This window comes from Taudactylus pleione, unplaced genomic scaffold (assembly GCF_031769625.1).
Source record: "Taudactylus pleione unplaced genomic scaffold, aTauple2 ptg000549l, whole genome shotgun sequence".
Classification (NCBI taxonomy): Eukaryota; Metazoa; Chordata; class Amphibia; order Anura; family Myobatrachidae; genus Taudactylus; species Taudactylus pleione.
Window position 1 is genome coordinate 109,841 of NW_028284951.1, and position 26,138 is coordinate 135,978.

Below are 26,138 nucleotides of genomic sequence, written 5' to 3' on the forward strand. Positions count from 1 at the left end.
TATACTCAAGCACCGTATGACACACGGTAGGGCTCAAGGCATGTACAGATCATTTTACACCACATGGGGGGCATGCTGGACATACCTCATGTGCAGATCTCCTAGGTGAGTAACCAGGGACACCAGATGGTGGAAAGACGTGAACGGGGGCTTTTGCCCTAGACTTGTGCTGGGAACGATCTTTGAGCACAGGAGAAGAGGGTGGACCTGGGGCTCCAATTAAGGAAGATGGGGGAAGAGCAGATGCCTCCAATGACCTATTGTGACCACTGGGTGGGGGGGATGTCTGGGGTTGTTGTGCGAGCCCAGAGGAAAAGCCGGAGAGAAGGTTCCAAATTTCACTATCAATCTCCTCCTGCTTTTTATCCATCTGAAGTGGAGTTCAGAGAAAAAGAAAAGAAAGAAAGAAACAAATAGAAAGAAAGACAGGAAGAAATGCAATATGAAACCAGAAAAATGGTGGGGTAAGAGAGTAAAACATGAGGAAAGAGTGGAGAATGGTGAGAAAATGACGAGAAGGAAGAGAATGGAGAAATAAGTAATGTCAGTCAAGTAAATAGAAAGAGAGACATGAAAGTGAAAGAGCAAGGGTAGAGTGAAAGAAGGATGAAAGAAAGAAGGGGAAAGAAAGTACAAGAAAAGAAACAAGAGGAAAGAGAGAAGAGCAAGAAGTATAAAACAGAGAGAACAAGGAAAACAGAAAAGTGAGGAGAAGAGAAACCAGGGAGAAAGAGAAACCAGGGAGAAAGAGAAACCAGGGAGAAAGAGAAACCAGGGAGAAAGAGAAACCAGGGAGAAAGAGAAACCAGGGAGGAAGAGAAACCAGGGAGGAAGAGAAACCAGGGAGGAAGAGAAACCAGGGAGGAAGAGAAACCAGGGAGGAAGAGAAACCAGGGAGGAAGAGAAACCAGGGAGGAAGAGAAACCAGGGAGGAAGAGAAACCAGGGAGGAAGAGAAACCAGGGAGGAAGAGAAACAAGGGAGAAAGAGAAAATAGAGAATAGGGAGTAGAGAGAATAAGGAGGACAGGAGAGGAAAGCGTAGAAAGGAGAGGGAGTAAAAGGAAGAGAGAAAACAGAGAATATGGAGGAGAGTAAAGGGAAGAGAAAAAACTGCACAAGCAGTAACAGTAATCAGTAATGCAGGAAGATTAGTAAGAGTAAAATAAGGTGCAGTTTTACCAGGAGGAGATTAGTCAATATCTGTGATTTTGTAATTGTATCTGTTATCACACACACTAGGGTAGTACTGGCCACATGGCTCTATGTGCATCTGACATGTATTATCACGTTCATGCAGAATCTTATATGAATCCGCTACCTGGGCCTGTCGTCGGGATCGGCCTTGAGGGTTATGACTCTCTTGCAAGTCCCCAGATGCTACTCTCTTACGCATTTCCTCTTCTGTCAGTGATGACTCGTTCTGCTGGATGTACATGGCTGTTACGCATCAATGTCCCAACCAGGACCTAGACATGCCGTGCTGAGAGACCAGGGTCACTACAGTACCCAGCATGCCGCACTGAGAGACCAGGGTCACTACAGTACCCAGCATGCCGCACTGAGAGACCAGGGTCACTACAGTACTCAGCATCCTGCACTGAGAGACCAGGGTCACTACAGTACCCAGCATGGCGCACTGAGAGACCAGGGTCATTACAGTACCCGGCATGCTGCACTGAGACACCAGGGTCACTACAGTACCCAGCATGCTGTACTGAGAGACCAGGGTCATTACAGTACCCGGCATGCTGCACTGAAAGACCAGGGTCACTAAAGTACCCGGGATGATGCTATGAAAGACCAGGGTCACTACAGTACCCGGCATGCTGCACTGAGAGACCAGGGTCACTACAGTACCCAGCATGCTGCACTGAGAGACCAGGGTCATTACAGTACCCAGCATGCTGCACTGAGAGACCAGGGTCACTACAGTACCCAGCATGCTGCACTGAGAGACCAGGGTCACTACAGTACCCAGCATGCTGCACTGAGAGATCAGGGTCATTACAGTACCCAGCATGCCGCACTGAGAGACCAGGGTCACTACAGTACCCAGCATGCCGCACTGAGAGACCAGGGTCACTACAGTACCCAGCATGCCGCACTGAGAGACCAGGATCACTACAGTACCCAGCATGCCGCACTGAGAGACCAGGGTCACTACAGTACCCGGCATGCCGCACTGAGAGACCAGGGTCACTACAGTACCCAACATGCCGCACTGAGAGACCAGGGTCACTACAGTACCCGGCATGCCGCACTGAGAGACCAGGGTCACTACAGTACCCGGCATGCCGCACTGAGAGACCAGGGTCATTACAGTACCCGGCATGCTGCACTGAGAGACCAGGGTCATTACAGTACCCGGCATCCTGCACTGAGAGACCAGGGTCACTACAGTACCCAGCATGCTCACTGAGAGACCAGGGTCATTACAGTACCCAGCATGCTGCACTGAGAGACCAGGGTCATTACAGTACCCGGCATGCTGTACTGAGAGACCAGGGTCATTACAGTACCCGGCATGCTGTACTGAGAGACCAGGGTCATTACAGTACCCGGCATGCTGCACTGAGACACCAGGGTCACTACAGTACCCGGCATGCTGCACTGAGACACCAGGGTCACTACAGTACCCGGCATGCTGCACTGAGAGACCAGGGTCATTACAGTACCCAGCATGCCGCACTGAGAGACCAGGGTCATTACAGTACCCAGCATGCCGCACTGAGAGACCAGGGTCACTACAGTACCCAGCATGCCGCACTGAGAGACCAGGGTCATTACAGTACCTGGCATGCTGTACTGAGAGACCAGGGTCATTACAGTACCCGGGATGCTGCACTGAGAGACCAGGGTCACTACAGTACCCAGCATGCTGCACTGAGAGACCAGGGTCACTACAGTACCCGGCATGCTGCACTGAGAGACCAGGGTCACTACAGTACCCAGCATGCCGCACTGAGAGACCAGGGTCACTACAGTACCCAGCATGCCGCACTGAGAGACCAGGGTCACTACAGTACCCAGCATGCCGCACTGAGAGACCAGGGTCACTACAGTACCCAGCATGCTGTACTGAGATACCAGGGTCACTACAATACCCGGGATGATGCTATGAAAGACCAGGGTCACTACAGTACCCAGCATGCCGCACTGAGAGACCAGGGTCACTACAGTACCCAGCATCCTGCACTGAGAGACCAGGGTCATTACAGTACCCAGCATGCTGCACTGACAGACCAGGGTCACTACAGTACCCGGCATCCTGCACTGAGAGACCAGGGTCATTACAGTACCCAGCATGCTGCACTGAGAGACCAGGGTCATTACAGTACCCGGCATCCTGCACTGAGAGACCAGGGTCACTACAGTACCCGGCATGCTGCACTGAGAGACCAGGGTCATTACAGTACCCAGCATGCTGTACTGAGATACCAGGGTCACTACAGTACCCGGGATGATGCTATGAAAGACCAGGGTCATTACAGAACCCAGCATCCTGCACTGAGAGACCAGGGTCATTACAGTACCCGGCATGCTGCACTGGGAGACCAGGGTCATTACAGTACCCAGCATCCTGCACTGAGAGACCAGGGTCATTACAGTACCCAGCATGCTGCACTGAGAGACCAGGGTCACTACAGTAACCGCGATGCTGCACTGAGAGACCAGGGTCACTACAGTACCCGGCATGCTGCACTGAGAGACCAGGGTCATTACAGTACCCAGCATGCTGCACTGAGAGACCAGGGTCATTACAGTACCCAGCATGCTGCACTGAGAGACCAGGGTCACTACAGTACCCGGGATGCTGCACTGAGAGACCAGGGTCACTACAGTACCCAGCATGCTGCACTGAGAGACCAGGGTCATTACAGTACCCAGCATGCTGTACTTAAAGACCAGGGTCACTACAGTACCCGGCATGCTGCACTGAGAGACAAGGGTCATTACAGTACCCAGCATCCTGCACTGAGAGACCAGGGTCATTACAGTACCCAGCATCCTGCACTGAGAGACCAGGGTCATTACAGTACCCAGCATGCTGTACTTAAAGACCAGGGTCACTACAGTACCCGGCATCCTGCACTGAGACACCAGGGTCATTACAGTACCCGGCATGCTCTAGTGATGACTTATGGTCGTACAATGATTAGGAAACACAACATGCTTATCAATCCACAACATGGGAAGTTAGCCAGCCAAGAATGTGTTAAGCGGACCTCTACTCAGAGCACAATGACTCTGCACTCAGCTATGCCAGCTCCGCACTGCAAACGCTGCCATTTGCTAGTCAGATTTAATCAATAGCTGATGAGAGGATGGAAATTCTGTGACATCCGGAGAGGGTTCTGTACCGACGAGCAAGTTACATAGAAGAATGCAAGGCGCAGAAGAGTAAGAGATTTCACGCTTTAATACACAAGACGTTAGTACGAGACTTTGCTCTACGAGATCCGGCTCGATCTGATCAATATTATGGATTCCTGGCCAGGACATTCCATGCTAAGAAACACATGCTCAATCAGCACAGTAACCACACTGACGGTACCTTGTGTGCCCGGCGCATGCGGGCAAAGAGCATCTCCCTCTGTGGGGCAGACGAGCAGAGTGAAAGAAGATACACAAACCCCCACAGACAAGTGACAGAAAGACGGACAGGAGCACAGGAGGGGACAATATTCTATGAGCCTGTCCCAGTGTAAACCATTACACGGTCTCCGTAGCCTGACCACCTCTGGGACCTCTAAACCTGGGACAATGGAGCTACAGAGTGTGCACGGCGGGGCAATCAGACAGGTTACAGGGGGACTTGCCTCTCTTATAAAGTACAGGGTGGCCATAAAAACTTCCGAAACTCAGAGCCGTCTGTAGCCTGATCATAAAACCAGTATGTCACCAAACGCGTTAGGGAGACTAATTAGCACATGGGAAGCAGGATTCGTGGGGAAAAATTTTAGTCCAAAAATTTTAGTCCAAAAAGTCGCCAATAGGAGGAATATAGCGCAAAGCAAAAACTAATCTTCAGAATTACTGTTGTAAACTAAGTAGATATTAAGGGATTTATTTACTAAGCGCTGGGTTCTAAAATCCAGGTACTTCCGATTTTGTTTATGCCCGAAATTTATAAGGGCAACGCTTTTTAGTAGCCGTGTTAAATTTCGTGCATAAACACAACGGGAAGTGCCGGGTTTTAGAACCTGATACTTAGTAAATACACTCCTAAATGTTTTATTGCTTTGTTATCATTAGTGTAACACAATTGAGGGTAATTGTTGATTACAGTTGGGTCTTGTTATTCATTTGTCTGTCCAATCTCGCATTGTACAGCGCCAAATTCTCCCTATTATCGTCTTTTTGCAATAAAATAGTTCCGCTTCCCGTGTCCTAATCAGTCTCCGTACCGCTGTTGGCGACGTTCTGGCTGTTAGATCTGGCTGCAGACAGCTCTGAATAGGGAAAGTGTCATCATGGCCACCGTCTGCTTAAACTATTAGATGTAGGCTGTAAATATTTAAAACCTATACAAAACAAGCCAAGAGGGGTATTCAACAAGATTTAAAATATATAACAGGATGCCTGGCATAAATGTATATAAATTAGTCTGAGCTTGGAAAACAGGGTATACAATTAAAAAAGATCTACAGTATTACATGTATTTACCATTCAATCTTCTTCACCAAGCGCTAGGGCAGGCCTGGCCGACCTGTGGCTCCCCAGTGGTTGTGAAACTACAAGTCCCAGCTGATCAGTGGGAGGGTATGCTGGGACTTGTAGTAGCAGAACAGCTGGAGAGCCACAGGTCGGCCAGGCCTGCCTAAGGGGGACATGGACTGTAAGAGGCAGGACACCAGGAGGAGCATTGGCCCCTGCTTACCCCTATGACGCTCCTGCTCCCCTAACGTTTACCACTAGCCCAACAAGGAGACACAAGTAAATCAGAGGAGAACAGATAATTAATGGGGGGCCTGTGGTCCCTCTACAGACGTGGACAAAATTATTTAGTTGGTGGGTGGGATGAACTCATCACCAGAGGATGGTCTTTTACAGAGGTGTCGGTGATGTAGGTGGTGGAGAAGCCATGAAAGGCCTCAATCTTCCAAGAAAGGATCGTGAGTGACTGAGACAAGGACCTGGTCATGCAGTCCCAGGATGGAAATGGAGGATGGGTTCTGCTCCTCCACCGATACCCAGAAAGATGGAGCAGAATGTGAACATTACTCTGACGTGCCCTATGAAGAGAACCAAGATACTGCGCCCTAAGCTATCAGGACAGAGCAAGCACCAGGGAATAATAAATGGAATGGAGGAGTCCGTGTCCCTAGAGCCAGCTGGCAGAACGCAGGTTATTGCTGAGCTCACCCTGGGCCCTCAGAGCGTCTGCCATCTTGGCTGTGTCTATGGTCCTCCGGCTCACACACTTCACGCTCAGGCCTGACATATTGAACAAACAAAATACACAGCAGGCGTACCCCTACAACCAGACTTCATTCTGGAACCGATCTCCTTATCTGACATGCCAGAGAGGGGAAGAGATAGGGGCCACTTTTAGTGCACAATCTAATAGAGAGAAACTGTAGCGATAAACAAGCCTTAACTAAACTGGGTGAGAGACCACCCCAGAATAAAGTCACCCACTCCAATAATTCCCTGTAGGGAATGAATGGGAGGTCGCCTGAGGAGGGTGGCTGTAAGCGCAGTCTGCAAATTCTGGTGGGCTATCCTCTAAGCCATGTTCCTCTGTGTAGGACTCTTTGGCTGGGGGTGACCACTGCAACTATACCCCCCTCTTCCACAAGAGAGCGCGAGAGAGAGAGAGCGAGAGAGCACAAGAGAGACACATGCTGAAAGAGGGGACTAGACAGAATGGTGAGAAGGAAGACCGAATGGAGAAAGCAGTAATGTCAGACAAGTAAACAGAAGAAGAGACATCAAAGTGAGAGAGCAAGGGTGGAGTGAAAGAAGGATGAGAGAAAGAGGGGGAGAGAGTGCAAGCAAAGGAGAGAGAGAGAGAGAGAGAGAGAGAGAGAGAGAGAGAGAGAGAGAAGGCACCGCTAGTCACTGGGTTCCACCTACGGAGGACATCCCACCTCGGAAGGTGCTGGAGATGCCACCTCCTTAGCCTATGCCATGCTAGACGAGGCGTCGCGCTTTTTGAAGACGCTGCCACCACACGCTGCTAATTAATGCTGCCATATGCGGCCCTGTGCAGGAGCCATACGCTGAGGGCAGGGGGAGTAGCGAGGGAGAGGTCCTCAGAAGTTGTGCAGATTCAAATGAAGTCTAAATCCTGGTGGTGGCGCTGTAAGTAAGTCACACACACAGCGGCTGTATCTGCAGGCAGCCTGACCACTACCCAATGCCAGATTCCGCAGGGCTTATGCATCGATTTGTGCGTGTGTTAGCGGAATCCTGCCTGGCACACGGATAATACACCAACCACCGCATCAATCATCGTTATTATCTGTACGTGCACCAGCCCCATATGCTAGGAGCAGGAGACCCATCAGATATAGGATTCCCTTCCCAATACGCACGTCTCAGAATCGCACAAAACTTTACAGACACGCCCACAAGTCAGGGTAATTAAGTGTGACTGCAATGCCACCGCCCAGGTCCCGCCCCTAAATGCCCTATCTCACATAAAGGCAGAGCCGAGAATAGGATGGACATACGCAAAGATGCGTACATTTACATCCGTATGCCCAAAGTCGCCGTTTGCGTCCGTGAACAGAGATCTGTGCGTCTCAGGATCACCCCCTCCATGTCCAAGGCTGCAGAGCCCCAACTGGATGAAAGACAAACATGGATTCTATCACTGCGTTCATGAGCCCAGAAAGACCATCAAGCCTGATCATCAGGAGATGCCAGCACAGCAGGTCTCTGCTCAGGTGATTGTACCATGTGGCAGCCAATGTCCATCCGCCAGGTAAAATCCCAGAACCTTTAGATTTGGCCTCATCTGTAGGAAAGTGTATGGTCATCTGACCGATCTGGCGGCTCAGCGGTCTGGCCAAGGGACCGGATCTACCACCATGTGTGGCCATCTATACAGAGGTCAGAGGTCCCCCATGCTGCCCACACACTCCCTGGCATTAATACTAATTTACCTTATCCCCTTGGTAGCTCTCTGGAAGTTGCCAGTAGAAAGACTCCTGACCCAGCTGGTCGAACTGCCGATAGGAGAGCTGCGGCCCGTGAATGGACATCTCCACGGTGAACCCAGTGGTGACACGCGTGCTGCGCTGCCGGTTCACCAGGGCAAAGTTCTGGAAGTTTCCAGGTAGGAACGGGCTGGTGATCTGGAGTGTTGGGCAGAGACGGGACATGTTAGATGATTACTATCAGGAATACGATTCATACTATATATAGTATATAGTCACAGAAAGCACTACAAGGCTCCTCCTCAGCAGCAGGGCCTCACCAGCTCACGGTGATAGCTGGAGCTGGTACATTGCTGCGTCACACCCATACAGAAGCAGGGCAGGCAGCCGTCCGGATTGTCGGCATTGAGGTAGAAGTGATGGGGACGGCAGGTGCTGCACGAGAGACCCTCCACGTGAGGCTGCGGGATAAAACACAGGCGAGGTCAGCCCCAGTCACATGACTGCAGGCTCAAAGCCCTGCAATATAATAGGACACTTACCTTGCAGGGGCACTGGCGTCGCGAGTCACAGTTACTACTGACGCTGCCTCTTAGATCACATGCACAGCTAGGCCCGGGGCCAGAACCACCTGTAATAAGGACAAAAGAAACCTCAATAACTGCACTAGTGTGTGATGGTCACCAGACTATATAGTGATATATAGTGCAATGTATTATACACCAGAGTGTGATATATAGTGCAGTGTGATATTCACCAGAGTGTGATATATAGTGCAGTGTGATATTCACCAGAGTGTGATATATAGTGCAGTGTGATAGTCACCAGAGTGTGACAAATAGTGCAGTGTGATATATAGTGCAATGTAATCTACACCAGAGTGTGATATATAGTGCAGTGTGATGGTCACCAGAGTGTGATATATAGTGCAGTGTGATGGTCACCAGAGTGTGATATATAGTGCAGTGTAATATACACCAGAGTGTGACAAATAGTGCAGTGTGATATATAGTGCAATGTAATCTACACCAGAGTGTGATATATAGTGCAGTGTGATGGTCACCAGAGTGTGATATATAGTGCAGTGTGATGGTCACCAGAGTGTGATATATAGTGCAGTGTAATATACACCAGAGTGTGACAAATAGTGCAGTGTGATATATAGTGCAATGTAATCTACACCAGAGTGTGATATATAGTGCAGTGTGATGGTCACCAGAGTGTGATATATAGTGCAGTGTGATATTCACCAGAGTGTAATATATAGTGCAGTGTGATAGTCACCAGAGTGTGATATATAGTGCAATGTAATATACACCAGTGTGATATATAGTGCAGTGTAATATACACCAGAGTACAATATATAGTGCAATGTAATATACACCAGAGTGTGATATATAGTGCAGTGTAAAATACACCAGAGTGTAATATATAGTGCAATGTAATATATACCAGAGTATAATACATAGTGCAGTGTGATAGTCACCAGAGTGTGATATATAGTGCAATGTATTATACACCAGAGTGTGATTATATAGTGCAGTGTAATATACACCAAAGCGTGATATATAGTGCAGTGTATTAGAGTGTGATGTAAGCAATATATAACATACCTGTGCAGGGCTGTCCTCGAACAGGATCTCCCCAGTAGCCAGATGCACACCTGCAATAAGAAATACATATTACTCCCACAGGGAACAATTCCTGATCCTATAACCAGAGGAGGAAGAGGGACGACCGGACAAGGAGACGGAGCACATGATGGAGCAGTAGCAGCGGAGAATACATTACCTCTCACACTGGCGTCCAATGTAACCCGTGGGACAGGAGTCACATGTCGGCTGACCATCCGTGTCCAGGAAGCACGTGCCAAAGTATCTGTGAAGACATGGTGTGACATAAGGGGGGGGGATGATCATTGCAGGGACAGTACGAGATAGACAGCACGAGGGGATCCCCGGCTACATACTGGCTTAATGAGCCCCGGCACGGGCAAGGCTGGCAGTCTCCAGGAGTTCCACGTCTCGGGTCTCCGTAGAAGCCAGGCCTACAGCGCTCACACTTGGCTCCTTCGGTGTTGTGTTGGCAGTTCTGGAAGACAACCAGTATACGCATGAGCCAAAGGACGCTGGTCACTGACCATCAGCTTCCATCTAACGGGTTCTCACCAGGCATTCGCCCGTCTCCCCGTCACACTCTGTGGAGTGGCCGCCACACTGGCAGCGCTCGCAGGTGCCCAGGTACAGGCCGCTGGTGCTGCGGGTATAACCCATGTCACAGTCCTGCAGGGAAATAACGCAGGCAGATATAACCTACATACCATCTGTAAGAGGCCAGTGACCAATGAGGCGCTCGCTGACTGACCTGACAGGATGGGCCTGTATAGCCAATGGGGCAGGTGCACTGTTCCACCTCCAGCGCCTGCTGCAGCCCCGTAGCGTGGGGCACAGCGATGTCCATGTGGATGTTAGAGATCCTACATGGAGGGGAAAAGGGTCAGAATAAAGAGGCTCCTGCTCTCCCATTCCTAGGATTAGAGGACACTGGTTCCTTACCTGCTCTCACTCATCCTATTAGAGTAGGATGCCCGGATCAGCAAGACATCGATATCCGCCAGAGCCATCAGCAGGTGCTCACGTGTGGCATCCTGACCATCTGTCCGGCGCCAGGAACTCTGCCAAGGGAAAGTAGATGTTTATAAGTCCTGTGTGCCGGACCCTAAACCCAGGGCTCCTTAATCAGGTAGTCATCCAACGGGCTTATTATGGAGTCGCTTCACAAACCCCAGGAGGTTTGATGTGCTGGGAGCCTGATAACACAACACAGAGTGACCCAGAGGTAAACCTGCCGAAACGTGATGAGATCCTGAAACCATTGCACATGTTTCATGTAAAACAACTGGAGCCCAGATTTACGCACTGCACGTCCTTACCTCGCGGAGCGGAAGAGTGATTGTGATGGGGAAGCCGGGGGTGGGCTTGATGTTTGCATAATGTTCCAGGGAGATTCCGTTGCCCTGCAGAACAACGTAAGGCTGGGTGTCCAGAGATGGGGCCCCAAACTGGTCTTCATACTTGATAGTGTAGCGCAGTTCCCCGCCATAAGACGTGACCTGTGACAGTGTAAAACGTATTACCCAGGGACGAGATTCAGAATCCCCCCCTTCAGACTCCCCTCAATGCTCACACGTACCTTGTCTCCCTTGAACCTTTCCGGGAGCACCCAATAATACACATCATCGGGGATGCGGCCGAAGGAGCTGAATGTCAGCTCTGATGGACCGGTCACACTGATGCCCTCACTGAACGTTTGGGTGTTGGCCGCATTAGAGATGGTATACGGCACCCGTTCATGGCTGTCGTAGGTAGAACGGACCTATGTAAAGAAGAAGAGTAAGTGCTAGAGGCAGGAGAGACCGCCTGGTAAGCAGATGCCATGAGAGGGGCACTACCGACGCCACGGGCAGCTCAACTCACTTTTCATTCCTCACCCGCTGACCAACGGGGACCTACCTGGTCTCTGTTCCAGTAAGAGCTGGAACATTGCCGGGTGACTCCCATACAGAAACATTTCAGGCAGCCGTCTGGATTCCTATCACTGAGGTAGAACGTTCCGCTTTTACATTCATTACACAGCTTCCCTGAGACATGAGGCTACAAGAGAGCAGAGATAAGGGGTGTCTTCACTTCAGTAATATGGCACACCCCGGCCCAGTAATATAGGTGGCCCTATACCCGGGAGCAACATCATTCCAGAACGGCTAGCACCATCCATCTCTCCCCATCTAGAGTCAGGGCCTTCCTGGAGTAATATAGACAACACCAGTCCCAAGAGGCCACCTCTCATCAAGGGTAATATAGGTGGCCCCCAACCCAGGAGCAACATCATTATAGAATGGATGACACCATCCATCTCTCCCCCCTCCAGAGTCAGGGCCTTCATGGAGTAATATAGACCACACCGGTCCCGAGGGGTCACCTCTCATCTAGGGTGGCATATGTGGCCCCAAACCCAGGAGTTACATCATTCTAGAATGGATGACACCATCTATCTCTCCCCCTCTAGAGTCAGGTCCTTCATGGAGTAGCATGACACATCCTGATCCGGGGGGGCCACCTCTTATGTAGGGTGACATAGGTGGCCCCAAACCCAGGAGTTGCATCATTCCAGAATGGCCAACACCATCCATCTCTCCCCCTCTAGAGTCAGATCCTTCATGGAGTAATATAGACCACACCAGTCCCGAGGGGTCACCTCTTATACAGAGTGATACAATCCCTTGATTGTTATTAGGCCCAACCAAACAATGGCACAATGACACTTGGGATCACAGCTAATATACAATCTTGAGCATGTATATAGACAATCCCCATCCTCAAGCTATGCCTCATTATACAGTTACCAGCACAACCATGTTCTCTAAACAGTAAGTCCATTGTAGAGTAATGTAGCCCCCCGCCCATTACCGCTGGATGGCCACCTCACAACTAGCGCTATAGACAATCCCCAGACATTTCATCTGGAACTACAGACGGATTATTACTCCGCTTCCACATGTGATTGTTTCATAAAGATTTACAGACATTCCCAAAGAGTTGCCCCCTTCTATAGTACCTCCAGGGTACATCTTATCGGAGATGCCCCTTCCCTAAAGCAGAAGCGCACAGCACCTCCTCCCGTGGGTCAGTAGCGTCACAACACCAGCTAGGGGGCAGCAAGCTCACTCAGTATTTTATTGTTAGTTTGATAACCTGCTGGTACTCGGGAGCAAACACTCATTCTTATTAATGTTGAAGTTGTTGATATTGTGTTGGTAAATGTCACCCAGTTCTGGTTATTAAACTCATTAATGATTGTAATAAACGTGGGCAGGACGAGGACATGTAGACACCACCCCCACTACCCAAGTCTCTATTCCCAGAGATGACGACCCCTCACTCTGTGACATAGTGCGCCCACTTACCTTACACACACACGTGTTTGGAGATGACACAGCGCTGCCTCGATTATCACATATCCCAATCTCACCCGCTGCAACATACAGGAAAGGGTTACTTAGTGCATGGAGAAGACTATCAGCGCTATAATTCCGATCCAGAAACTGCAGGGCTTCAAACCATTAATATTGTGGCTGATAAATCCTTATACACATAAATATAAACCTATAGCCATCATGCAAAGAGTAAACTGATACAAATCCTGTGACCACTCACCAAATCCAGAACGTGGCTCTTCGGTATGAGAGGCTGACGCATTTCACTAAGTCATATAGGGGTGAATTCAATTCAACGCGCTATTGAATAGCGATGGGAGGGACTCCCGAAGCTATTCAATACACCTCGCTGTTTGGGCTCACTAAGGATTTCCTCTTGCACCCCCCTGGGGATGCAAAGAGAAATCCAACCAAAGTGCCGGGTGCGCGGCTGTTTTTCTGCATAGAGCGGCGCTAACAGCCACGCGTCCTGCACTTTGGTCAGAGAATGCCGGTTACCGCGCCTTAACACCCTTGTTAAGGCGCGATAACCGGCATTCTCCGACCACACAGCGCACTGAATAGCTCCGGGAGCTCCCTCCCAGCACTATTCAATTCGCGTTGAATTGAATCGCCCCCATAGAGCTAAAGGGGAGCACTTTGAACAGCAGGGTCATGTCCTGATCACTGCAGTCACAGCGTTACACACTGATGCATTTCACTAAGTCATATAGAGATAAATAAAGGGGAGCACTATGAACAGCAGTGTCACCTCCTGATCACTGCAGTCACAGCGTTACACACTGATGCATTTCACTAAGTCATATAGAGATAAAGGGGAGCCACTATGAACAGCAGTGTCACCTCCTGATCACTGCAGTCACAGCGTTACACACTGATGCATTTCACTAAGTCATATAGAGATAAATAAAGGGGAGCACTATGAACAGCAGTGTCACCTCCTGATCACTGCAGTCACAGCGTTACACACTGATGCATTTCACTAAGTCATATAGAGATAAAGGGGAGCCACTATGAACAGCAGTGTCACCTCCTGATCACTGCAGTCACAGCGTTACACACTGATGCATTTCACTAAGTCATATAGAGATAAATAAAGGGGAGCACTATGAACAGCAGTGTCACCTCCTGATCACTGCAGTCACAGCGTTACACACTGACGCATTTCACTAAAAGCTAAATATAACTGTCACAACGCATTTCACATATGGAGTTGCTTGGCTTGTTCAGAGATATATGCAAACTAGTACTAACCAGTAATATTTACACATTGACCTCCAGGCTTCATAGGGTCACCTGCGTATCCCGCTGAACACCTAACAGGAGAGAAAAGCGCTGTGATAAATGACCAGCATTATACAATACCATGGTGTCCTGTATCCCCGGCAATCAATCCCATGTTACTTATGACCCATCCAGGGAAGGTGAGTGCTGAGTCAGAGTTTGGTTCCTGCATTATTGGCTACAGCACATGGTCAATATAAAGAGTCTTCCTGAAATTGCAGGACACGCTCCTCCTGCTGATCCAGCTGTGCCCTCATCCAACGTGCGCTCTCTATAGCATTTCGTATCATGCTGCATATGTTAGCTCTACCTTGTATGTGCTTCTAACATGTAACTGGTTTTCCCCCGCGCTGTGGAGCACCGTGACGCAGTACAAATCTATAATAACGTATCTATATTACAATACATCTGCCGTGACACTGTGGAGTTGCCATTACTATCCCTCTCTATGTTAATCCTACATAGCTTAGTGACACCAGCAAACATGGACACTGATTATCTACAACGTCACTGATAAAAAAGATCTGGCCACTAGAGGTCCCTGTGCTACAGCAATAAGAACTCTATCCCAGGCTTAGCATCTCCCTTTCATCCAGCTCCTCATGTGCACACATTGGACCCGATTCAGACCTGCTCGCTAGCAAGCGATCGCTCGTTGCTGGCGATGTTTGCAAATGTGCGCGTGCGTATAGTTCGCAGTGCGCGTGCGCAAACTAGTACGAGTGATCGAGATCCGCTCGCTCATCCTGCAAAGACAGCCCAGTGGAATGAGTGACAGGAGGGGCCGTTTGTGGGTGGTAACAGGGGCAGGGCAGTAGTAACGGGGGAGTGGAGGTGCGGACGCAGGCGTGCCTGAGTGTTTCAACGCCATTTGAAAGGCGTGCATTATTAATAGGCAGCGTCATAGGACACGTCACCTGGTTGAATAATACACTGAAGTGCTCGGAGTGCTTGCGGTAGGGAGCAGTCAACCTCAGCGCAGCGGTCAAATCCGATGGAACCCGATGTACCGATGGTTGTATATACTTCCTGGAGATGACGTCCGCTAGTGGGCGTCTATAATCACAAAGTGATCGCACGGCAAGACATAGTGGGCGTGCTTATGCCACGCCGTGCGAGCGCCGGCCTTGACGTCACTTAGATGAATTTCCATACGCTGGGAGCGAGCGGCCGCATCTAGCGAGTGGGTCTGAATCAGGTCCTTTAGCTGTTGTAGTTGATGTAAAATTCGGGGTCAGCATTTATCCCAGTAACAGACCTCCCTGTCTCGGTTACACTATATGGCGAGCTCCCTCCCATACATCATATACACATAAGAACAGACACAGTCAGCTGGGTGTGGTTACCTCTCGCAGCGCCGCCCTGTATATCCTTCAGCGCAGTTATCACAGGTGGGCTGTCCGTCCGTGTCCACAAAGCAGGTGTCAGAGTACCTAGAGGGGGCCGCGAGAGTAGACGGCGTTATGAGGCTCAATATCCGCAGCACTGACAGCACCAGGTTGACATCACAACAAGGGGCTCACCTGCGCCTGGGGTCCATGAGCGGGCACGGGCAAGGCCGGCATGCGTCTGCAGTACCTCTGGTGGGGTCCCCAAAGAAGCCCTCCTTACACTTATTGCATTGTGGTCCCTCGGTGTTGTGCTGGCAGCTCTGATAGAGAAGAAGAATCATGGGCTATAGAACCACGCCAGTCACCGCTGCCCCTCCTCAAATCCACTCAGGCAGCCAGTCACAGCCAATGGATGAGATTTTTTTTCTGGTTACTTGGCATTATATCGCACAGTGGGGGAGATGTATCAACCCTTGGAGAGAGATATAATGGAGCAGTTGCCCAAAGCAACCGATAGGCTTCTAAACTGTCATTTCATAGACTGTGCTAGATAAACGACAGCTAGACGCTGATTAGTTGCTTTGGGCGACTACGCCCATGCCTTCATACATCTCCCCCATCTGTGTTAAAGTTGGATTAATTCTAGCATGTTATATACAGAGAACTGTACAAATGTTTTTTCTCCGCCACATGACAACAAGCGCACTACTACCCCCGTGCCAGGAGAACCAGCATGCAACATGGACTTCATTCATTCCTCCCAGGGGGGGCAGTGGCTCCACTTACTATACAGTAGCCGCTCTCTGAGTCACAGGAGCTGGCGTGGCCGTTGCAGTTACATCCGGAACAAGTGCCCAGGAAAGGACCGCCAGGAACTCGCTCAAACTGAGGGGAGCAGATCTCGCAGGACAGCCCGGAATAACCTGTGGGGCATCTGAAACAAACAACGGTGGGTTATGTGTGCTCAGCTTCTAAGATCTAGATTGTAAGCTCATATGAGCAGGAATCGCTCTTCCTGTCTCACGTCTGCTCTTCAACCTTGTGCAGTATGTCCTTCTGGTTCTATCCATTACTGGTTATTGTAGTGCCGATTTGTGGTGCCGTATAAATACACAATAATGACACGACTGCCTACTTATGTGCTTTTAAATTATAGTACACACACACACAAACACACACACACATTCAGACAAATTGAAGACCGTTTGTAATTTTAATATTTGATCCTCTAATGCTTCATACAAAAGACGGGTAAGATATAAATATAATGAATAGAGCAAACAACGCATTTCATGGTCTGTCATTACAATCAGGCAGAATTAATGATTTTGGCACTATCTATCTGTGACCCAGGGATGATGTAATTAGCTCAGTGAGGAGGTTCTGACGCTTCCTATAATGGAGGCCCGGCAGGCAGCTGAGAGAGGCGTGTTCTGACCGCAGCACCAGTCTCTCAATGGGTGTACAGCACAGTGTGGATACTGACCTGCACTCCTCCACGCCCAGGGCGATCCCTAGCAGTGTGAAGTCCACAGTGGTCGTGTCCATGACGATGTCTGCCAGCCCCACACTGGCCATTTTGTTGTCATAAACCGTTTGAATCATGATCCCTTCCAGATTCTGGAGCGTTAACATGAGGTCTTCCCGGGTAACTGCGGTTCCAGACTCGTGTTGCCAATGTTCCTATTAGAGGAGGGGGCACAAGACGTAAAATGTCATAATATGTAACGTCTGGATATAAAACACAGCTCAGCGACCCACTAAGCGGTTCCTGCAGATATACAGTGAATCTGTGATGCACATTCATTCTGATTGGTATTTTGTCCAAAACGGGAGTCTCTAGCTAGAAAAACATTAGATTTGTAGGACTTCGTAAAAGTATGGGTGATTAAAAAAAAAAAAAAAAGAGCAAACAGAACAAAAACTTACAGTAGCTCCTAAAATAGTGCCCACTCCTTGGGCACAAAAAGAGAGAGTAAGGTCCTTTACATTATGGGATGTAGAGGGGGGCCCACAAACAAGTTTAGTTTGCACATTGTTCCTACTCCTTGAACAGCGCCCTCTACACCCCAATGTATCCAGTGTCCCCCAGATAGGATGGGAGAGAAATTGTGTCAAGCCGACAACCCGACCCTCAGAACACCCATTAATCCTGTACTGTTAAGCTGGCCACACACATAGCGATATTTTACCCGATCTGGACGATTCCGATACAGAACGATAGATCGTGTAAAATATGGCCAAATTGAGAGTAAATCGTAAGTCCCCACTCATGATAACTATGCGATGCGCGTCCCCGCAGGTCGCACATCGCATCGTCAGATCTGCCGTGCAGTAGGGCAGATCTGACAATCTAGGACACGATGCACTGTGAAAGTCTGGATGCAGGAGAGATCGTTTGAAGATCGGACACCAAATTGTGTGCATATCATGTGCAGAGCTGCCGGGAAGAGTTTCAAGGAAAATCATACACATCGGCTCATCGTGTGCAGATCACTAGGTGTGTGGGCAGCATTAGAGAGAAGTATAGAACGTGGAACCCTATTGTACAATGATGAACACGGGCATCACAAGGTCTCACCTCGGTGAACTGGATCCTCCGCTGGTTCACAATGGATGGCTGGGTCATTGTCTGAACGCGATAGATCAGTCTCTGTCCATTTCCTATCAGAATCACATCGGGCTTTCTCACAGGCTCCGACTGACCGCGCGTCAGAACATAGCGAACTTTATAGCCGAGGGAACCCCCGTAGGAGTCCAACTGAAATGAGACACACAGGAATATCAGACGGAGTTCACCAAGTCAGCCCACAAGACACCAACTATGGTCTACTGAGGGCCGAATCATCAACCGCTTGATTTCAACATAAACCCGAATGATTAATCGCCATCTTCTGAGAGCAGACACGCTTTGTCCACAAAAGACAACCATAGACCAACCAGATATCAACTACAAGCAAGACGATCTACAATGCTGACCACCAGCCTACCAGACTTCAGAGAATGAAGATAAACTCAGTAGATACTAAACATGCCCATAACCATGATTGCTTCCAAGAGATATTTCCCACGAATGTCCACTAATGAAAACACGGTTCTGCACGTTACTGATGTGACAGAAGGTAGGAAAGCAGAGGACATGATTCCAGACCTGTCCTTACCTTGTTCCCTAGGAACTGTGAGGGGAGAGTCCAGAAGGAGTCCTGACTCAAGAACCTCCGAGAGAGATCCACCAGCTGGAACTCCTCAACATTCGTGTCGATCTGCAGTTGATTTGAGGACAATGGAGGGAAGCCCTGGTGAGAGGACACGTTCGCCCCTAAAATGGTAAAATGGAAATGTTGCTTGCACATTGCCTGTTGTTGCCTATGAAAACGTATAATCAATAACTTGACTCCCAGTGAGTTGCAATCCGATAGGATTTCCTGAATCTCGAATAGATCAGGTATTAATAAAAGAATCTGTAATATGAGGTGCTTACAATATTTTAAATGAGCCACAACCACTTTATCTATACGAGAGATTATAACTACACACTATATTACCTTTAAAGTCATCAACGGTGTCAAAACGGAGTTTGATTTGGTTTCTGTAGCGCCCGGTCTGATGGCAAACCTTCGTAACGCCAAAGCAGAAGCATGGGATGCACTTAGAGGTGCTTTCCACATGGAAGAAGCCTTCAGAGCATGGACCTAAAAGCCCAAAATCGTTAAATAAAGACGTTTTCTACCACTGAAAGTCTAAGCTAATCTGACTTCATTGTGTTCCATGAGACTACTTCAGTTACACTGACTCAGGCCTTGTACCACACTATTCCTGGAGAACATGCTCACTGGCATTTTAAAACATTACCTCTCGACGGCTTTAAGGACAGGACACCGTCTGGAATGCCAAATACCATTCCCTTAGCATTGATGGCTTCACAAGTGTAAGCTCCCTGATCTGCTTCTTTCACATCTCGGATGATGAGCGTTCCATGACCGTTCTCGCTGCTCATAGACACTCTATCGTGACACAGAAGAAGAAATCAGCAACTCATTTCTAATCCCAGTTCTCAGATTCCCTCCCTTTAAGAAGAGATGGTCAGATGTTCGTACCTGCTACTTGTGGGAATGTGACCCCAGTTTAATCTCCAGGTAATAATAGGAGTAGGGATACCAATTGCCACGCAGGTAAAACGCACTGTATCGCCCCGGGAAGCTACGATGCTCTCCTCAGGTGGGGTAATCACCTGCGGGGGACCTGACGGAGCGGAGAACAAGTAAATCATTCATACAGGAGAACGGAGATCACAATTATCCAACTGAAAACAGAATTCATTTAAGTCAGATTTGGCAGCACAGACAGTGTAATGGTTAGCATTACTGCCTCACAGCACTGAGGTCGTGGGTTCGATTCCCACCACAGCTCTAACTGTGTAGAGTTTGTATATTCTCCCTGTGCTTGCGTGGGTTTCCTCCCAAACTCCAAAAATATACTGATAGGCTAAAATGGTCCCAACAAAATTAACCCTAGTGTGTATATGTGTGAGCATGTGATAGGGAATATAGAGTGTAAGCTCCACTGGGGCAGGGACTGATGTGAGTGGCCAAATATTCTCTGTAAAGTGCTGCGGAATGTGTGCGCTATATAAATAACTGGTAATAAATAAATGATGAATAAAATATTTATCCCACAATTCATAACTTTCTTGCTGAGTATTGTAAGACAATAATAGTAGCACTGATTATATGCAACAATGTTTTTTATTATCTGTTCGCAATCTGCATGTTTACACAGAAACAGAACATGTGACCTCTATATAGCAAAACATATAGGGAAATAATTGCACATGTATGACACACAGTAACTTACTGCAGCCGATCTCATCGGAGCGGTCAGGACAGTCAGACTCCTCGTCACACTGGTAACTGGCAGGAATACAGGTCCGAGACTGCACACAGACAAACTGGTCAGGGGAACACATGTCACTGGGTCCTTTGGTGGCTGCAAAGGGGACAACAAGACACTAAGCCTGATGCTATATCATGAAGAATATATATATTTACTGTGTTCTTTATATAAAGAGCTCCCCAATCACACACACAGAGGAGACACACAAAGAGCTCCCCAATCACACAGACAGAGGAGACACACAAGGAGCTCCCCAATCACACAGACAGAGGAGACACACAAGGAGCTCCCCAATCACACAGACAGAGGAGACATACAAAGAGCTCCCCAATCACACAGACAGAGGAGACACACAAAGAGCTCCCCAATCACACAGACAAAGGAGACACACAAAGAGCTGCCCAATCACACAAACAGAGGAGACACACAAAGAGCTGCCCAATCACACAGACAGAGGAGACACACAAGGAGCTCCCCAGTCACACAGACAGAGGAGACACACAAAGAGCTCCCCAATCACACAGACAGAGGAGACACACAAAGAGCTCCCCAATCACACAGACAGAGGAGACACACAAGGAGCTCCCCAATCACACATACAGAGGAGACACACAAGGAGCTCCCCAATCACACAGACAGAGGAGACACACAAGGAGCTCCCCAATCACACAGACAGAGGAGACACACAAGGAGCTCCCCAATCACACAGACAGAGGAGACACACAAGGAGCTCCCCAATCACACAGACAGAGGAGACACACAAGGAGCTCCCCAATCACACAGACAGAGGAGACACACAAGGAGCTCCCCAATCACACAGACAGAGGAGACACACAAAGAGCTCCCCAATCACACAGACAAAGGAGACACACAAAGAGCTGCCCAATCACACAAACAGAGGAGACACACAAAGAGCTGCCCAATCACACAGACAGAGGAGACACACAAGGAGCTCCCCAGTCACACAGACAGAGGAGACACACAAAGAGCTCCCCAATCACACAGACAGAGGAGACACACAAAGAGCTCCCCAATCACACAGACAGAGGAGACACACAAGGAGCTCCCCAATCACACATACAGAGGAGACACACAAGGAGCTCCCCAATCACACAGACAGAGGAGACACACAAGGAGCTCCCCAATCACACAGACAGAGGAGACACACAAGGAGCTCCCCAATCACACAGACAGAGGAGACACACAAAGAGCTCCCCAATCACACAGACAGAGGAGACACGCAAAGAGCTCTCCAATCACACAGACAGAGGAGACACACAAGGAGCTCCCCAATCACACACAGAGGAGACACACAGAGCTCCCCAATCACACAGACAGAGGAGACACACAGAGCTCCCCAATCACACAGACAGAGGAGACACACAAGGAGCTCCCCAATCACACAGAGGAGACACACAAGGAGCTCCCCAATCACACAGACAGAGGAGACACACAAGGAGCTCCCCAATCACACAGACAGAGGAGACACACAAGGAGCTCCCCAATCACACAGACAGAGGAGACACACAAGGAGCTCCCCAATCACACAGACAGAGGAGACACACAAGGAGCTCCCCAATCACACAGACAGAGGAGACACACAGAGCTCCCCAATCACACAGACAGAGGAGACACACAAGGAGCTCACCAATCACACAGAGGAGACAGACAAGGAGTCCCCAATCACACAGACAGAGGAGACACACAAGGAGCTCCCCAATCACACAGACAGAGGAGACACACAAGGAGCTCCCCAATCACACAGACAGAGGAGACACACAAGGAGTCCCCAATGCAACTAATTTATGATGTATTCTTTACTACAATGGTTCTTTTTTGTTTGCACCCCAATAATGGTTTAAAAAAATAAATAAATTAAAAAAAACAATGATTCCTGCAAAACGAGCAAAGACCAGCACAAAATACTCACGGCAATTTATTTCATCTGAGCCATCTCCACAGTCATTGTCGCCATCACAACGCCACAGCTTCAAGGCACAGCGCCCGTTCTTACACTTGAATTCATTGGGTTCACAGGGGGAGGGGGTTCCTGGGTGGTACATAGGATAAAGAGTTGTGCTTATGTCTGATGTGGTGTATGGAGGAGTAGTGTCACTTGTGTACTGTTGGGGGGGGGTGCAATACAATACGATGCAGTAGCATTTCTTACAGTGCACGGAATGTACATTGATTACATGTATAAAGCGCGTTTGACTGATGTTACGGAACGCGTGGGGTTACTCACCACAGTTCAGCTCATCACTCCCATCTCTGCAATCCCGTTCTCCGTCACACAGATAGTCTCTGGGAATACACTGCCCACTGGGGCAATAAGCCTCATCTCTCCGACATGGCCGTCTGAAGGGTGTGGTGGCAACCTGCGGGGGTCTGGTATAAATAGGAAAAGGAGTAGTGGGAGGTCGGACGGTATGGACCCGTCTTGTGGTTACTACTACAGCAGGGGTCGTGTAGATTGATTCCTGAGGCTCCGCAGGACCTGAAGACAATGATAGGACAGTGAGGGTCTCTGGGGCATCACATACAAACAAGGAGGACTACGAAAATAAGATTAAATTATGTTTTTTTCCTCCTCACATTACATCTGAGAATTCTGCCCACAATTCGTGACTTTTGCAACAAACCTGGAGAAATATTAAACAATAGAACTAAATGATCTATAGCCGGAGCCCAGACTGCCAGCAGTAGGAAATAACCTCCAACAAAGGCCCGTATTCAATTTGAAGCATTAAGTCCGGATCTGCGTTAAGTTACCGCCGATGACATGTTTTGGTTTTACTCCATTTTCAATTTGAAAGCCTTTCCGTCTAGGCGGAAAGTCAATGCAATGTAATAGGCGGTAAAGTTTAGCCTATGAATGGCGGAAAAAAGTGCAGAATTGGGGTTTTGGGGTGCAACATTTCGGGAACCCCCGTGCAGCCTTCAGACAGCCCCCCAAAGGTAATCTGTGTCAAAAAAAACAAAAACTTAAGGACACCCCAAAAATTGACTTTGAAAAGGGGGCAAAAAAAATAAAATGTTGGGGTACAAAGTTAACAACTAGCGAACTTGACTCTGGGAGGGTCCCCAAGTATGCCCCAGGTGTTTTTTTGGTTGCAGGTGTTTGCGGCAGGTGGATTTTTCACGATTTTTTCAACTTCACTTTTTCAACTTTAAATATGCTGACCCCCATTTTCAAGTACCCCAAATTTGCTGGGATAAGTTATTTTCTGCAAAAATTACTCCTAAATACTATTCTGCACCACGTATAGAAAAATGCTATTTAGCAGCTATTGAGCCCGTTTGAAAACACCAAATACCTTCAGCAAGCCAAATCGGGGGGTACCATAGGGAACCCCCATGTCAGAGCATCATTTGGGGGGTGACAGGCTGATTTCCCCAAAAATGACAGGACTTTCCGCTTGTTACAGTATCACTGGGTGCAGTTTACGCGTACTTTGAAATTGAATATGGGTTAAAGCGTGCACGTGCGAGATACTTTAACGCCTACAAACAGGCGAAGTCGGCGTTAAGTCCAGGGCCACGTTAACTTAACGCGGCTCAAATTGAATATGGCTCAAAAGGAGTAGTAAATACAGATCCACTGACGGGAGGTTGTCCTGGAGACCAATACGCAACTGTAGATCAGAGTTTCTGGGAGGGTAATGACTTATTTCACCCTTATTGCCTGAACAGGAAAAGTTCCCCATCTCTAAGTAAGAAGGATAAGTACCTGCCGACGTTCTCCCTTTGTTATGAGGACAGAAAATGAATAGACATTTATTCTCTTACCACACGTGGTCTCATCGGAGGAATCCTGGCAGTCAGGACGCCGGTCACAGTAATACACCCTGGGAATACACTCCCCGCTGCCGCAGGTGAACTCCGTGTCGCCACAAGCCGCAGGCTCAGCTGGAAGAATAGAATTCATAGTGGTGATTGTGTGACTACAGTGCGAGATCCACCAGATCCCCGACTTACGGTGATCAATCAATAAGGAGGATGCATTGAGCACATACACAAATACATCGCAGAGAAATAACTGGATTAGAGCAAAATGCGATCTGTGGAGAGACTGAAAGATCCCAGGAGTCCCAGTAGCTCAGGAATGGGGAACCTCAGGCCCGGGGGCCGTATAAGGCCCACGGAATCATTTGGTCTGGCCCTCGAAGCTTTATTCTGCTAGCCTCATCTGGCTAACGGTGACTAGAATGGCATCCTGCAGCCAGAATCTATGCAGCAGTGCCACCTGGAGCGTCCTTGGGGCGCTTCAGATGGTCACACCGCTGCCCATACAGCTCCCCGAAGCATCCTCAGGATTGGCCGGGCATTGCTGTAATCACCGCCAATTGGGACGTCACATCGAGGGGGCATGGCCTGCACCTGGCCTGTGAATAATGTTATATATGTCACAATGGCACTCGGCAGAAAAAAAAGGTTCCCCACCCCTGCAGTAAGTATACACCTACAAAGCTGGAACTGACATGAGTATAGTGTAATAATAAAACCTTTATCATAAAAATTAGGCAAATGCATCACATTGGGCACCGGATGCATCAGCCAGATATTGCTGGATTTTGTGTTCTCTAAATTCTGTGTTTATATCATACGGGTGGTCAGGGGCTCAGCTACATAGCAGACGGGTGGTCAGGGGCTCAGCTACATAGCAGACGGGTGGTCAGGAGCTCAGCTACATAGCAGACGGGTGGTCAGGGGCTCAGCTACATAGCAGACGGGTGGTCAGGGGCTCAGCTACATAGCAGACGGGTGGTCAGGGGCTCAGCTACATAGCAGACGGGTGGTCAGGGGCTCAGCTACATAGCAGACGGGTGGTCAGGGGCTCAGCTACATAGCAGACGGGTGGTCAGGGGCTCAGCTACATAGCAGACGGGTGGTCAGGGGCTCAGCTACATAGCAGACGGGTGGTCAGGGGCTCAGCTACATAGCAGACGGGTGGTCAGGGGCTCAGCTACATAGCAGACTGGTGGTCAGGGGCTCAGCTACATAGCAGACGGGTGGTCAGGGGCTCAGCTACATAGCAGACGGGTGGTCAGGGGCTCAGCTACATAGCAGACGGGTGGTCAGGAGCTCAGCTACATAGCAGACGGGTGGTCAGGAGCTCAGCTACATAGCAGACGGGTGGTCAGGAGCTCAGCTACATAGCAGACGGGTGGTCAGGAGCTCAGCTACATAGCAGACGGGTGGTCAGGAGCTCAGCTACATAGCAGACGGGTGGTCAGGAGCTCAGCTACATAGCAGACGGGTGGTCAGGGGCTCAGCTACATAGCAGACGGGTGGTCAGGGGCTCAGCTACATAGCAGACGGGTGGTCAGGAGCTCAGCTACATAGCAGACGGGTGGTCAGGGGCTCAGCTACATAGCAGACGGGTGGTCAGGGGCTCAGCTACATAGCAGACGGGTGGTCAGGGGCTCAGCTACATAGCAGACGGGTGGTCAGGGGCTCAGCTACATAGCAGACGGGTGGTCAGGGGCTCAGCTACATAGCAGACGGGTGGTCAGGGGCTCAGCTAC

General features: G+C 49.2%; 1 protein-coding gene across 11 annotated transcripts in view; it reads right to left on the minus strand.

Moving 5' to 3' along the window:
* Nucleotides 1-26,138, minus strand: part of HSPG2 (heparan sulfate proteoglycan 2) — a 252,398-nt gene that overhangs the window by 77,347 nt on the left and 148,913 nt on the right. For 7 of the 11 annotated variants that reach the window (XM_088451462.1, XM_088451457.1, XM_088451465.1 and 4 more), the window contains 30 exons: nucleotides 24,400-24,519; nucleotides 22,856-23,107; nucleotides 22,541-22,660; nucleotides 20,572-20,703; nucleotides 19,815-19,959; nucleotides 19,570-19,721; nucleotides 19,263-19,409; nucleotides 18,879-19,036; nucleotides 18,299-18,478; nucleotides 17,204-17,400; nucleotides 16,504-16,651; nucleotides 15,910-16,037; nucleotides 15,733-15,819; nucleotides 14,357-14,418; nucleotides 13,073-13,140; nucleotides 11,622-11,762; nucleotides 11,302-11,484; nucleotides 11,042-11,221; nucleotides 10,665-10,783; nucleotides 10,474-10,585; nucleotides 10,278-10,391; nucleotides 10,079-10,200; nucleotides 9,901-9,987; nucleotides 9,723-9,772; nucleotides 8,652-8,740; nucleotides 8,430-8,570; nucleotides 8,116-8,307; nucleotides 4,557-4,595; nucleotides 1,320-1,424; nucleotides 86-370 (listed from right to left, as the gene is read on the minus strand). In XM_088451462.1, the coding sequence (XP_088307588.1) occupies nucleotides 86-370; nucleotides 1,320-1,424; nucleotides 4,557-4,595; nucleotides 8,116-8,307; nucleotides 8,430-8,570; nucleotides 8,652-8,740; nucleotides 9,723-9,772; nucleotides 9,901-9,987; nucleotides 10,079-10,200; nucleotides 10,278-10,391; nucleotides 10,474-10,585; nucleotides 10,665-10,783; nucleotides 11,042-11,221; nucleotides 11,302-11,484; nucleotides 11,622-11,762; nucleotides 13,073-13,140; nucleotides 14,357-14,418; nucleotides 15,733-15,819; nucleotides 15,910-16,037; nucleotides 16,504-16,651; nucleotides 17,204-17,400; nucleotides 18,299-18,478; nucleotides 18,879-19,036; nucleotides 19,263-19,409; nucleotides 19,570-19,721; nucleotides 19,815-19,959; nucleotides 20,572-20,703; nucleotides 22,541-22,660; nucleotides 22,856-23,107; nucleotides 24,400-24,519 (4,055 nt within the window). The remainder of the gene's footprint in view (nucleotides 1-85; nucleotides 371-1,319; nucleotides 1,425-4,556; nucleotides 4,596-8,115; nucleotides 8,308-8,429; nucleotides 8,571-8,651; nucleotides 8,741-9,722; nucleotides 9,773-9,900; nucleotides 9,988-10,078; nucleotides 10,201-10,277; nucleotides 10,392-10,473; nucleotides 10,586-10,664; nucleotides 10,784-11,041; nucleotides 11,222-11,301; nucleotides 11,485-11,621; nucleotides 11,763-13,072; nucleotides 13,141-14,356; nucleotides 14,419-15,732; nucleotides 15,820-15,909; nucleotides 16,038-16,503; nucleotides 16,652-17,203; nucleotides 17,401-18,298; nucleotides 18,479-18,878; nucleotides 19,037-19,262; nucleotides 19,410-19,569; nucleotides 19,722-19,814; nucleotides 19,960-20,571; nucleotides 20,704-22,540; nucleotides 22,661-22,855; nucleotides 23,108-24,399; nucleotides 24,520-26,138) is intronic. The other 4 variants (XM_088451467.1, XM_088451468.1, XM_088451458.1 and 1 more) reach the window with 3 other exon arrangements.